The 12477-nt window shown below is 38.9% G+C and overlaps 1 protein-coding gene across 1 annotated transcript; it reads right to left on the reverse strand.

Moving 5' to 3' along the window:
- Positions 1-790: 790 nt before the first annotated feature.
- On the reverse strand, positions 791-11935 carry LOC107775727 (mediator of RNA polymerase II transcription subunit 33A). The gene is made up of 12 exons (XM_075237798.1): positions 11505-11935; positions 10686-10796; positions 8701-9048; positions 8210-8529; positions 8042-8133; positions 7315-7651; positions 6725-6935; positions 5680-5794; positions 4404-4565; positions 3321-3978; positions 2706-2912; positions 791-2244 (listed from the first exon to the last, which is right to left on the reverse strand). Exons 1-12 carry the CDS (start codon positions 11792-11794, stop codon positions 1112-1114), a joined length of 3984 nt encoding a protein of 1327 aa, XP_075093899.1. The 5' UTR covers positions 11795-11935; the 3' UTR covers positions 791-1111.
- Between the last annotated feature and the right edge of the window lie 542 nt (positions 11936-12477).

Raw genomic sequence — 12477 nt, forward strand, 5'->3', positions numbered from 1 at the left:
CTTTTCTAAACTCATACATTATAGTATGACAAAATTCTAAATACGATATTAATTTTGTTTCGGGAGGTTGTTAATCCTCTTGTTGGTCAAATTATACCGTAAAAATGACACCAAGTATTTGTTCTAAAGGACTGTTATTTAGGAATTAGCCAGTACGTCCTGAATTTCAGTTTTCCAGTTCAAATTTTCAGGACAAAAATGTCATGAGTTGTCCCGATTTTTTGGTTTAATATTTTGAAACAAAATAAGTACTAATTAATCTCTAAATAGCATCATGAGATTAGCTATATGTACACTTGACCCAATTATACTTTTGGTTTTGACCCAAATCTTAATGTTTTATTCGATCCACCAAGGAGAAGAGTAGATCGAACTAAATCAAGATTCTCCCATCTAGCCCAGAACTGAACTAGCGTTATTGTCGGCCACGTCATCTTGGGTCTCGTACTAAATGAATTTTCTTGACAAAATAAGGCCTTGATTAGTTCAACTTAATTCCATTCTAATAAAAAGATTAACTGCTTAACACGAACTTTAGTGAAATATCATAAAATACATATATCTGAGACAGATTGCCAACTAATACTCCCACATGGTACCAACATAAGTAAAATAGCAACAACAACAACAATATACCCAATATATTTCCACAAGTAGGGTCTGAGAAGGGTAGTATATACGCAATCCTTACTCTTACCTTGTGAAGGTAGAGAGACTGTTTGCGAAAGACCCTCGACTCAATACAATAAAATAAAATCACATCAGCGACAGAGAACTACAACAAACAAAATAGTAATAAAACGAAGCAAGGAGAACCTCGGGTAAGATAACACTAGTGCTACTAAACATAAGGAACACAAGGATAACACTAGTACTACAGCTAGGGAAGGAACACCAGTAAAATAGCAAAGTTCAAAAAAAAAAGAATTCCTACTCATATGAGCAAGAGGTTTCAATAATTTGGTTTCTATGCTCATCTACATGGTATATGTACAAAATCAAAACTTGTACAAAAGCTAAAGCTCCTCTGATGATCTGAGAGGCAATGGTACAGGCAAGTCTCTCGCTTGAGTACAAACTATTGTAGGAGTAACATTAACTGAACCCCAACTCATCTAACAAAGTTGAAACCACCTTCTATAATCATTTCCGCAGCCGTGCCCATTGCGCCAATACCACTACTACCCAAAAGAGCCAATGCTAATTCCTCCTCATTCCACTGTTTCAAACCCATACTTAGCCTCTTCAGAACATCTACATCCACCTCTAGCATCCAGCCTGGTGTGGATCCCACCATCAAGCTGACGAACCCTGAAACATAAGCCTTCCAGGTAGCTTTGTTGCAACCGAGGGATATTTTCCCATCTAGGGCACTGGCAAGGAACTCCAAGTGTGCCCCAAGAATACTTGATCGATGCTGGGATGCAGGTGATGATGAATCCACTCCCCATGCAAATGTTCCAGAGAGCACTGCAAAGTAAGCGAGGGCATAACCCCCCAGCATTGCAACTAGCCCTCCTGACATCCCACCACTGGGCTCCGACCCATGTGCTGATATGAACCAAGATGGCAAGGTTTCTTTAATCAATGATTGAACCAAAGCTACACCACCTGTGATCCAAACTAATGAAGCACCCAGTGAAGCTGCAAGCTTAACACGAGTCATTGCTGCAGCAAGAGAAACCTGACCATACCTCATACCATATTTACTTTTCTTTCGTTTCTCCAATTTCTCAGCAGGTAATCCACTACTTGCGATATCTCTGACAAAATGCATCAAAAGGGAGACGACTTCCTCGGTCATAAACATGGCATTTCGGACAGCTCTATGGATGCGCAAGTAGAGTATACCAGGGGCAACAGGGGAGATGCCACCAGAAAAATGAGAGCCAAAACCATGACCAAGAAGTGCACCTACCCCGCCGTTGCTTGCGATACAAGATGTAGTTAGACCTAGTGTAGCTGCAAAGCACATTCTAAGCAGTTGAACCACTGCATCGCTATTGTGGTGGAACACGGTCCGGGATGCAGAGAAAACAAGAAAGTCACTCCACCGCTTCACTTTTTGGGCCCATAGTGCAACCATGACAGGCATGCAGGGCCAAGGACAAGCTGTAGCCAAGTTACTCAAGGCTGGGCTTATCAGGTTCAGAAAGCGGTCAGTTGATCTATCAAGTTTGTATGTAATGGTGAGGCTCACAAGGGCAGCCAGGGGCAAAGGAAGGGTAGCTGGAGAATTTCCACCTACAAACAGAAAAGCATAAGCTAGACATGCAGAAAGAGATGAATGAACAGTTAAAACCCGAAACAGATGGACAGGATATGTATGAAAGTCCAGGTGAGTATAGCAAAGCTTTTGAATCCATCAATGATAGAGACCGGTTTTACATGCATCAATGATTGGGAGGTCAATCTTAGCACCAACAAGTTAGTTTAGCTGGCATAACTTGGTTCTCTAAAAGTACAGGGATCAAACCCTATTATCTCCACCTCCCACATGTGATAGCAAGAGAGAGAGAGAGAGAGAAGACATTTCCACCCACCCATGGAGAAATTATCACCAGAGATAACTGGTATATCCAGTAGGTGCCAAATCAATAGGTATGGGGAAAAGATTGTACTTAAACGAGAAGCAGGAAGCAGGTTTCTTACGCCACACTTTAGACCTTGAGAATGTAATCGCTTCAACTTAGATAAGTGCTTACCTACAGTGAGACTTGGGACATTCACACCTGTTGCAGCTAAAATTTTCTTTATCTGTTGCTCCACTGTTGCTAAATTTGCAGCTGGGCTTGGCCAGTCAGTTCCATTCATAGAAGCAAGCTTCCAGATACCCCGTGTCACTTCAGCTGAAAAGTAGCTTACGATGGTTGCCAAAGACGCTGGGAGAAAGTCTGCCAGATCCTTAAGACCTGAGATTGGGAAAATGCATCTGTCAAATACTAAAACATACAATTCATTGACTTAAACAGAGAACCAGCAAAATCACAAGTTAAGAAATACATGTTAGTTTCATTTTTCTTTCTTTTGTTTCCTCTCTTTTGAGTGAGAATGTGTGTCTTGGACAGGTAAAGGGGAGGTGGGTAGGATGGGGATATGATATATCTCCCATCAACACTTTATGCCTCCAGATGAAAGTGGAGGTCTGACTATCCATTTTTATTTGATGTAGAGTTACCATCGTAGCATTGCACAATACGTCTCTTATATCTGATAATTGGTCTTAAAAGCTACATCTCTCTTTCTGTCTTGAAAGTGTCCTTGCATGCTCGGCTGTCTAGTATATTAAACAAGTGCTCCTGAAGGCTAGATTCTCTAACCTGTGGCTAGTTCACGTGGTGACAATCTACCATGAGCACATGCAGTGAGAGCAGCATCAAGCACAAAAGGAACAGCTTCCAGAATATCCCATGCAGGCAGCTTAAGGTGGAGAAATACATCTTCATTTCCAGGCCCGGATGAGCTACTGCTTCCAGAAGTAGTTGGTGCCAGAGACTGACCAGTTCTATTTATCTTTCTGAACATGAAGTTCAGCAGTGCTTCAACAATCTGGTGAACAGGAGTTCCAGGGAGAAGACCTGAGAGAGGTGAACCAATGCATGCTTGATGTTGCCTGTACCACAGTTTTAATTTTGGAAAAGAATCCATAAATATGGGTTCTCCAGATAATGGACTTGAAAGTCTAGACAGCCGCTTGATTTTGCTTTGATCTTTCTGCAGATCATCAGAGGATGCCAACTGGGAGTTGCGCACCAGCAAAAGGTATTCAGGAGTTAGACGGGATCCCACTGGAACAACATCCATAACATTCTCACGAGGCGGCTGATCAAACCTCCACAACTTCAGCAGAAGAGTAAATGCGTTCGAGAAGATGTCATGTGAAGAAATTTCTTCAGACATTACAATCCATGTCACATTGGGTGCACACGAACCAAAGGCCTCACAAATTGGCATCAATGCACCAGCAAGCTGTGGAACCTGGAAAATGCAACGCATAGACATTAGTACAAAATGAACAGCCTGGTTTTCTCCATCCTAATCTTATGACAGCTGCTAACCCTGGGTACTTTATTTCAGGCTTCAAGGCCCTCAAAGGTACATAAAAGACGGTACTTTATTTCAGGCTTCATTTGTGGCATGGCTAAAGTTTCCAATATTTGTACAGGCCCCTGATTGCATACAGATATATTTTTCCAAATTTATTTGTGATACCATCAACTTTTCATGAAGTGTACACAGAAGAATTCATTTCTGAACATTTGTCATCAGGTTTCAAGGATGAGTGGCCATGCAACTGTAAGCTAGACTCTCTGCTTTTTAATGTGATTTTCAGCCACACAAGCAACATAGGTGACATTTAAAGTAAATTATAACAAGATAGGTGAAGCTGAAGTTCAACGTACCAATCCATGCAGAGAAAAAATCTGAACACAATCAATAGATGACACTCCAATGAGAAGAACATTCAGGAATCGAGCATAGCCAATCAAATGGCTTTCAGTTCCAGAATAATTAGCAGGAACAGGAGGCGAAAGCAACCTGGTGATGAACAAAACAGTATGTTCCTGCAAACATGCAGATGAAACACAGAGGAAATGAGTCTGTCGACATAGAAATGGCAATTTTCATAATGACTTAGCGGAAACCAACTTCTAATACAAGTACACTATTATCTAATTTCTTTGGCAGCTCAAATTAAAGTAATGTGCCCTAAATTACTGAGGCAGAGTATCTTAAGGTAGTCTTCGAGGGAAAAAAATCACTCTTCCAAAGTGAGTCATTTTCCGTGTTGGCTTAAGGGGTTTTCCTTTCGTAACTCCAGATCTATTTTCTTCCTTCTCGTCGTCCATCAATCTTCATTGTCACCACCTGCTAGGCTGCTACCGTTCCGCCCCTTGTTCTACAAGTCATACGAGCCGCCAACCAGCGGGTAGTGTCTTGCCTTCTCCAATCCTAGTTGCATACACACCAGATACATTCTTTTTCTTATAGCCTGTTTAGCCAAAGCTTCTTTTGAGGTAAAAGTGCTTTTTTTTGGGTCAAAAGTGCTTTTTTTCTAAAATTAAGGTGTTTGGCCAAGCTTTTGGAGGGAAAAAAAGTGCTTTTGAGGAGAAGCATGAGCAGTTTTTGAGAAGCAGAAAAAAGTAGCTTCTCTCGGAAAGCACTTTTTTGAAAAGTACTTTTGAGAAAAATACACTTAGAAGCACTTTTTAAAAGCTTGGCCAAACACTAATTGCTACTCAAAAGAACTTTTCAAACTAAGTAGCCAAACACAAATTGCTTCTCATCAAAAGTACTTTTTTTGAAAAACACTTTTGAGAAAAACACTTCTCAAAATAAGCTGATTTTAGAAGCTTGGCCAAACAGGCTATTAGTCTCACTAAACCAACTGCCAACAGTGGAAGGGGGAAACTAAGCCGTTTCTTCATCTCTTGATGTTAATGGGATTTGAAAATGGTGTCCAGGTGAGGCCTCTAGGCTTTGGTCTAGTAGTAAGAGTGCAGCGCGTGATGAGTGGATTAGAAGCATGCTAGGGCTTCGAACCCTGCTGCATATAGAAAGAAAGTTTTCATAAATAATTTAGACTCTAGAGGTTTTGAACAAAGAGAGTTTTGAGGTTCAACTACCTAAAATAGTAAAATACACCCCACTTTATCTAGAGAGAAAGGCAAGTATTACCTGTATATTCCAACCACGAGCAAGAGAGGCACCACAGAGAATAGTAGCAGCAGAAATCTTGTCATCATCCGAGCCATTGACGGCAATGTCATATATTTTCTCTATTTCTGCTAAACTTCCATCAAATCCATGAGCTTAATTTCAGTTCCATACCACTGTATAAATTTCGAAAAAGAAGATCTGATATACCTGGCTTCAGGAGAGAAAAGGTTTTAACTGAAGACCAGGCAGTTGCTAGGAAAAATAAGGGAAGATTTTGATTGCACAACTGCATTTTCCAATTTTAGACTACTAACATGCCATACCCTCGGAGATATAGACTGATTAAACTGAAAGCCGAATTACTAACCCTTAAACCAGATCTATTGCCCAATTTACTGCACTTTTAAGAGATTTTTTTCTAGTAAAATAATCCAAAGTTAGAGCAAATATGAGATTGACCCTTCAAGGGAATTTCTTTTTTAGTAGTTAATTCACCATAATTTTCTTTTCCATTATAGTTGGTTTGCCATCCAATCTTCATCACTCCCTCTCTACCATGTTCTTCATTACTATCTTCTTTCCACCTACTCAAAATTAGCATAAAAACTCATCTGCCTTCTGCCATTAGAGCCCATGAAATTCCTTTTTAATAAAATCTTTTAATTTCTGCCAATCTGGCCTATTTCCCATAACCTCTCCAACCATTCCCGAACTCTAGTAGGCTGAGCATTTTTTATAACTTCTGGAACTTTATTATTTAGTCATATTAATTCAGATTCTGATCCACTACGGCCCGTTTTATAAGCCAGCTTGGATGGAATACTTCATGTTGAAGGCCTATCTTTATTTCAGTCGGAGAGTATCGTTTTGTGAGTAGTTATATGTGCATCAGTTCTCTTATCTTTATCTTTTCACGCTCTCAACATGTTTGAAAACTCCAACTAGGAAACATGAACCAGTGGCACTATGTAGAATATTACTATTCGAAGCAAGTGTTCCGGGCAGAAGATAACGAGCAAATTAGGAGACAAGGAAAACTTTCTAATTGACAACTCAGTTGTACCTTGATGCTGGCGTTGATACCAAAGAACTGACCATTGGAGGAGTTAAGGGAGACCCCTTCATCAATGATGACCAGCCAGGCATTTGGGCCGAGACACTACGAGGCACTTGATCACATCTACCTTTTACATATCCGGGCCACAAATAAGCAGACGTGTCCAAAATGCTTCTGGCAATGCAAGCTTCCACAATCAAGTGCCGCAGGTTTCCAGCTACAAATTGTTAGAGATTAGCATAAAAACATACATCAGTAGTCTGACATACTAGTGCATAGAAGAGACGTAACAGATGCACCATCAATCAAGTTAAGTTTTCCAATCATACCATTCGAACGCAATCACCCATCAAAAATAAATAAATAAATATAACAAAAAAAGGGAAGAAACAGGAAAATAACATAAATACTCAACTGAGGACAAAAGGCAAAATTGAGAGTTTCATCTAACTTACCATTGACATGGATGAAGATGAGGCAAACTTGATTAGCAATTTCGTCAAAGTAACAGTATAAAGCAAGTTAAACCACATGGGACAACTAATACAAGACAGACGCACTGAAATTTCTTGCAGTTCAATAAAGAGATAACTCACCGCAATTGACAGGCATGTCATTTAAGCTCATTCCCTCAAAATAGCCACTCCCAACACGTAAACCTGAAAGGAATATCATTGCTTTTGCGGCAGCTTGATTCGCCAATGGAGCAGCAGGCAATGGTGGGGTCAACAAGCCTTCATAATCGACAAGTTGCTGAAGGCTAGATAGCAAGTCTTGGTGACGCTTTCGGGAGGACTCTTTAGTTTGATTGGTAGAGCTACAATTCCTTTCCTCCTCTTCAATAAGATTCGCTATTGCTAGTGGTGTAATCGACAACAACAAGCATAAGCAAGTATCTAGGCGAGGTACAGGTCCCTCACTTGGATCCCTTTCCTACATTGACCAAAAGCGGTTAGAAGATTCCAATAATGAAACCAAAAGCAAATCCAGCTCCCCCTCTCCCCCACCCAACCCACCCACAACAGTGACAAACACACAGCATCATACATATTTCCAGAACCTTCTACAGAAAGAAATGCAATGGTTCAATAATAAAGCAACCCTAAATTCAGCTTTAGCTAATGCATTGATTTACTTTCCAGAATTTAAACTTGAATTGTTCCCTGCAATATCACATTGGAAGCATAGTTTCCCAATTTGTTTTTTTTGGAGACTGGTAACATGTTTCCCTATAATTTTGCCCAAAGGGAAATAAAGGAAGGAAAGAAAGCTAAGATAAGACAACTTAACAATGGATGGAAGGGACTCATCATGAATTCTTACTCTATTAACTAGCCTTAGGGCCGCAATCCATAATCCAAGAAAAGTGTCCTGCCAGGTTGTAGAGTTAACTGCTTGCAGAGCCTTCACTAGACCTGCAATACAACTTCAGTTTAGCAATGTAATTTAGAGCAGGTTAAACTCACTAACAACTTAGAGTACTATGTATACCGGTGAGTGTTTCAGCAGCACTTGTAGCTGCTACTTGTGACCCGTCGATGGTGTCCTCTAGAAAGAGATCGATGGGAAGCCACAGCACTGATGGACTAGCACCATGACACTGATCTGCAGAAGATGCAAGCGAACCAGACGCCACTACAGCATGAAACTTTTTCTGTGAGCTTGTTTTGCGCTTTCTAGAGAGGACTACATGATTATTGGATGTTAACTGCAGCAAAGCCTCCGGAGAAATATTCTTAGAGTTTCTTAAAGCTGATGAGTTTGACACGAGAAGTCTTAAATTCTGGGTAAAAGATTCCCAATGTTCGGGCCTAAAGAAAAAATAAAACATGAACAATGAGCCACTGCTATATCAATTTGTACTTATTCATTGCTTAACCAAACAGTGAAAAAAGGCAACCGGTAATATGCAAACTTGTGTGAGGGGTACTGTCACTATTAACAAAAGCAGCAGTTGAGAAAATAAAGCTATATGATCTTACATGTTCTTGCGTGCCAAATAAAGGATCGCAGAAGTCACTTTATCTCGAAAAAATTCACCAATTATTTCAATAGCCATAACTGTGTTCATTTTACATAATCCTTCATGCTTTTCTGCTCTTCCCCCAGCAAAAGCATCATGATTATTCAATTCCATGTCTTGAGATGTAATAGGCCACCTGGACTTCTTTTCAGCAGTCAGTTCCATCACTCCCTCATCATCAAGGGACGCATCAAGTAACTCCCATACAATAGCAAAAACAAATTCAACCATAATTAGACCACTTTCAGATCCTTGAAGTCCAAATATCTGGTAAAGATGTAATGTATCATTTATTGCTTCCATGATCCTGCAAATTTATTCACATTTATTAACTGTTGATACTAAATTAGTTGACTGCATTTGCACTAGTTCAAACAAATTCAAAATAAATTGGCAATTCTGAGTCAATACACTTTTCATTTATATGGATATCTTATGATCTCTGGGGTACTAAAGACAGGAAAATTCCCGGACCATAAAGTGAGAAAAAATAATTATAGTTCCTATGAGTTCCACTTATATCATTTTCACTAGAATAATGATCATCTGAACTTTGCTAGATGGAATTTAAAAAATCCTCATCTTGGAAAGGGGTGCTCAGCAGGCGAACAATTGAATATATATAAACAATAAAAATTACGGGAAGAGGAAGCTAAGTTGCTCGGACACGGGTTCGGGTGTCTGACACGGGGGGTGCGGATCTAGAGGTCGGATCCTTCGAAATGTAAAATCTAAGATTCGGAGATGCGGATCCTGGTATGGATACGGGTGCGGGGATCCGGGTAAAAATAATTCAAAAAAATAAAAATATAAAATATAAAAATATCTCTAAATTATGAAAAAAATTGTGGAATACTTACCTATAGCTTGTAAAGTGTGAATTTTTTTTTTTAATTCTCAAGTTGTAGGCATGATTTCTTGATTTTATTCCATTCTCGGATTCTCCTAATGGTTAACTTTTTTTATAGTTACCTTCATATACAGTTAAATATTAATTTTATAATTTAGATTAGATCTCTAATTATTATTATAAAAATCAGAGTTAGTGTGTGTCAAGCTTTCACTACAAAGGGTACAATAGTATTAAATATAATAATATCCAAATAAAGTCAAAATCTTGCACTTTCCCAAATTCTCGAATGCTCCGTCTTCCCCAATCTCAATTGATATTCTCTGCTGCTCTTTCTGCTCGATCAAGAGGAGAAGCACTGAAGCAGAAAGTAAAGGATCCATTTCCAAGATAAGGTAAGCCATTTTCTTTAAATTTACCCTAGTTTGGGTTCTGATCTCGGGAATTAAATTGTATCTCGTCTCGAATTTTTTCACCCGTCATGGTCAAAGTACCCAAAATCTTTTGACCAGATCCGGTACGGATCCCATACCCACACCCACATCAGTGTCGTGTCGACACGGGGGCGACACCTAAACTGCCCCGTCAGAGCAACTTAGGAAAGAAGAGCCCCTTAAATAATGATTTTTTTGGAATTAGAATCTCAATTAATATTTTCCTGAAAAAGAAGTGATACTCTGGCCTCCGGGACGGTCAAAAATTGGAATGTTATCTACTGACGTTGTCAACTTAATTAGGTGGACAAAGTGTCCAAGGAAAGGAAGACCAAAAACCTACTTTAACTCAAAAGTAAATAAATGTACGCTTTCCTTTTTCACCCCAATTACCTTTCCACCTTCTCCAAGCCCACCATCTAACCAGAAAATCTAAACAAATTAATAAATGAATTCCCATCTTGCGGTAGTCCACGGTGTCAACTCAAATGCTATATCACATCAATGTTTTTTAAAGCTAAGATTAAACTTAATAAAATGCAGATGAAGTATTAATGACCAACATGCATAAATACTCGTCTGAAGTAATAAAGGATATGAACAAACAAAATGCTGCTATGTGAAATGAACTGAAGAGAGGATACAAGAAACGAGGTGTACTTTTGATAATTTGGACCATTAATCAGAGATGCCAATGAGAATGCATATCTTTTTAGAAGTTCCATATAGAGCCTGTACGCCACTGGATAGCTCCTTCGAGCAGGGATCACTCTGCAAAGAGAAAAAAAGGAAAAAAAGCGTGAACAAAAAACAAAGACTAAAAATCCATTAACCAATCACCACACCTCAATCACAAACTAGTTAGAGTTGGCTATACGAATCTTCTATATCTATCATGTTCTATAACAGCCAATTTCACTTTTTTTGTAACTGAGAAATCCATTGTTCATAGCCTTGAAAATTGGTGGATAATGGACTCACCCCTCTACCCTTCTCCACTTAAATATAATACTTGGTTCACGGATTCAAACTCGTAATCTACCAAAGCCCTAGGGGCAATAGTATACAAGCCAATTTCATTACAATACGAAACATCACGAGAAACTAATAAAGATAAATGCATTTCTTAAACTGTATGACCACCTCATCTAAATTATCATTAGGAATAGGACACTTTTTTTTAATCTAATTACGTATGTCTCAACATTCATCTACGTGGCGGGGGCTCATTCTTTTCTATTAGTACAAGCTCATGAAAATACTTTCTATTACTGCGTAGTTGTTAGAATTTAACCTAGAAACTATATCGAATAGGTTATCACCTCAGCTAAAAGCTTAAACTTTAAAATTAGAGTTGAACATTTTGTTTAATTATATTAACCGCCTGAATAGGTCGGGTATATAAACTTTAGTTCTATAGCAATCAAGCCACTTAATAACATTGATTGGTAATCTCGAATAAATGGCAAGTAAGCTAACCTGGTGGAAAGAAGAGCGAGAACGAACATAGGAGGGACAACACGAAGGGTCAAAGCTTTCTCTAGAAACTTCCAAGCAATAGGAACGTTATTAGCCCAACAGATATGAGAAACGAGAAGGTTGGCGACGTCGGTGGAAGGCATGGAGAGTCCAGCAGAGTTAAGGTTGGAAGAAAGTTGGATGGCCCACATCAAAGGGTCGGTGCCTTTCTGCTGAGCCGACTTGGTCAGTTCCATCACTCCATCCCATAGGTTTGATTGTATTTGTACAGAGGACACCATAGCTGCCATGGCGATTTACTTAGTGTTTAAGCTTTAGATCTGAAAATCTTCTTCTCTCATGTCATGAATAGTACTAGAGCTGTTCAAAATTTGGACTAATGGGGAAAGAAGTTTCCAAGTGTTGGCTCTTTCGTTCTGTGTAGGGGAAGACTTGGAAATATAATTGAGTCAGTTTTGAAGGCTTTTGCTTCTTTGATTTTTCTCTTTTGACCCCTATTACACTTTGCTGACCCACCTATCGTTTTCAAAAAAATTGCCCAAATATTTGAGTAAAAAATACTACTCCGGTTTCTAGATCATTGCGGGATATTGAACAAAATATTTTTTTAAGTTTGGTCTTAGAGCTATAAAAAGATGTTTGTGTGAATTTAGTTTTGTATTTCCTCTTTTTAACTGTTCAACCTTTAAAGTAACTTTAGTTAATTGTGAAGAAGTTCTAATTATTTTATGGCGAGATACTTGTTTAGTTTGATGCCTTAAAACAGTTTGTGCAGTCAGATATTTGGAATCGTCCCGGCTCTTACATGTGAAAAGTGTAGGATCAGTCCGAGGACGAATTGAGAAAAGGACTTTATGGTCCATTATTAGGGGTGGAAGTTATATGCACTAACGCAACGTTGTATAATATATTTAAATAATTAGATTACTTAATTAGTAATTGTAAGTAATTCTATTTAATATTAATAGGTAAT

This window comes from Nicotiana tabacum, chromosome 19 (genome assembly GCF_000715075.1).
Source record: "Nicotiana tabacum cultivar K326 chromosome 19, ASM71507v2, whole genome shotgun sequence".
Taxonomy (NCBI): Eukaryota; Viridiplantae; Streptophyta; class Magnoliopsida; order Solanales; family Solanaceae; genus Nicotiana; species Nicotiana tabacum.

Excerpts from the sequence above, each read along its gene's own strand:
- LOC107775727 (XM_075237798.1), bottom strand. The coding sequence starts at position 11,794 with ATGGCAGCTATGGTGTCCTCTGTACAAATACAATCAAACCTATGGGAT. Across the intron at positions 7,652-8,041 it reads CCCTAAGGCTAGTTAATAGA|GAAAGGGATCCAAGTGAGGG; the intron begins GTAAGAATTCAT and ends TGGTCAATGTAG. Across the intron at positions 2,245-2,705 it reads TGTCCCAAGTCTCACTGTAG|GTGGAAATTCTCCAGCTACC; the intron begins GTAAGCACTTAT and ends TTCTGTTTGTAG.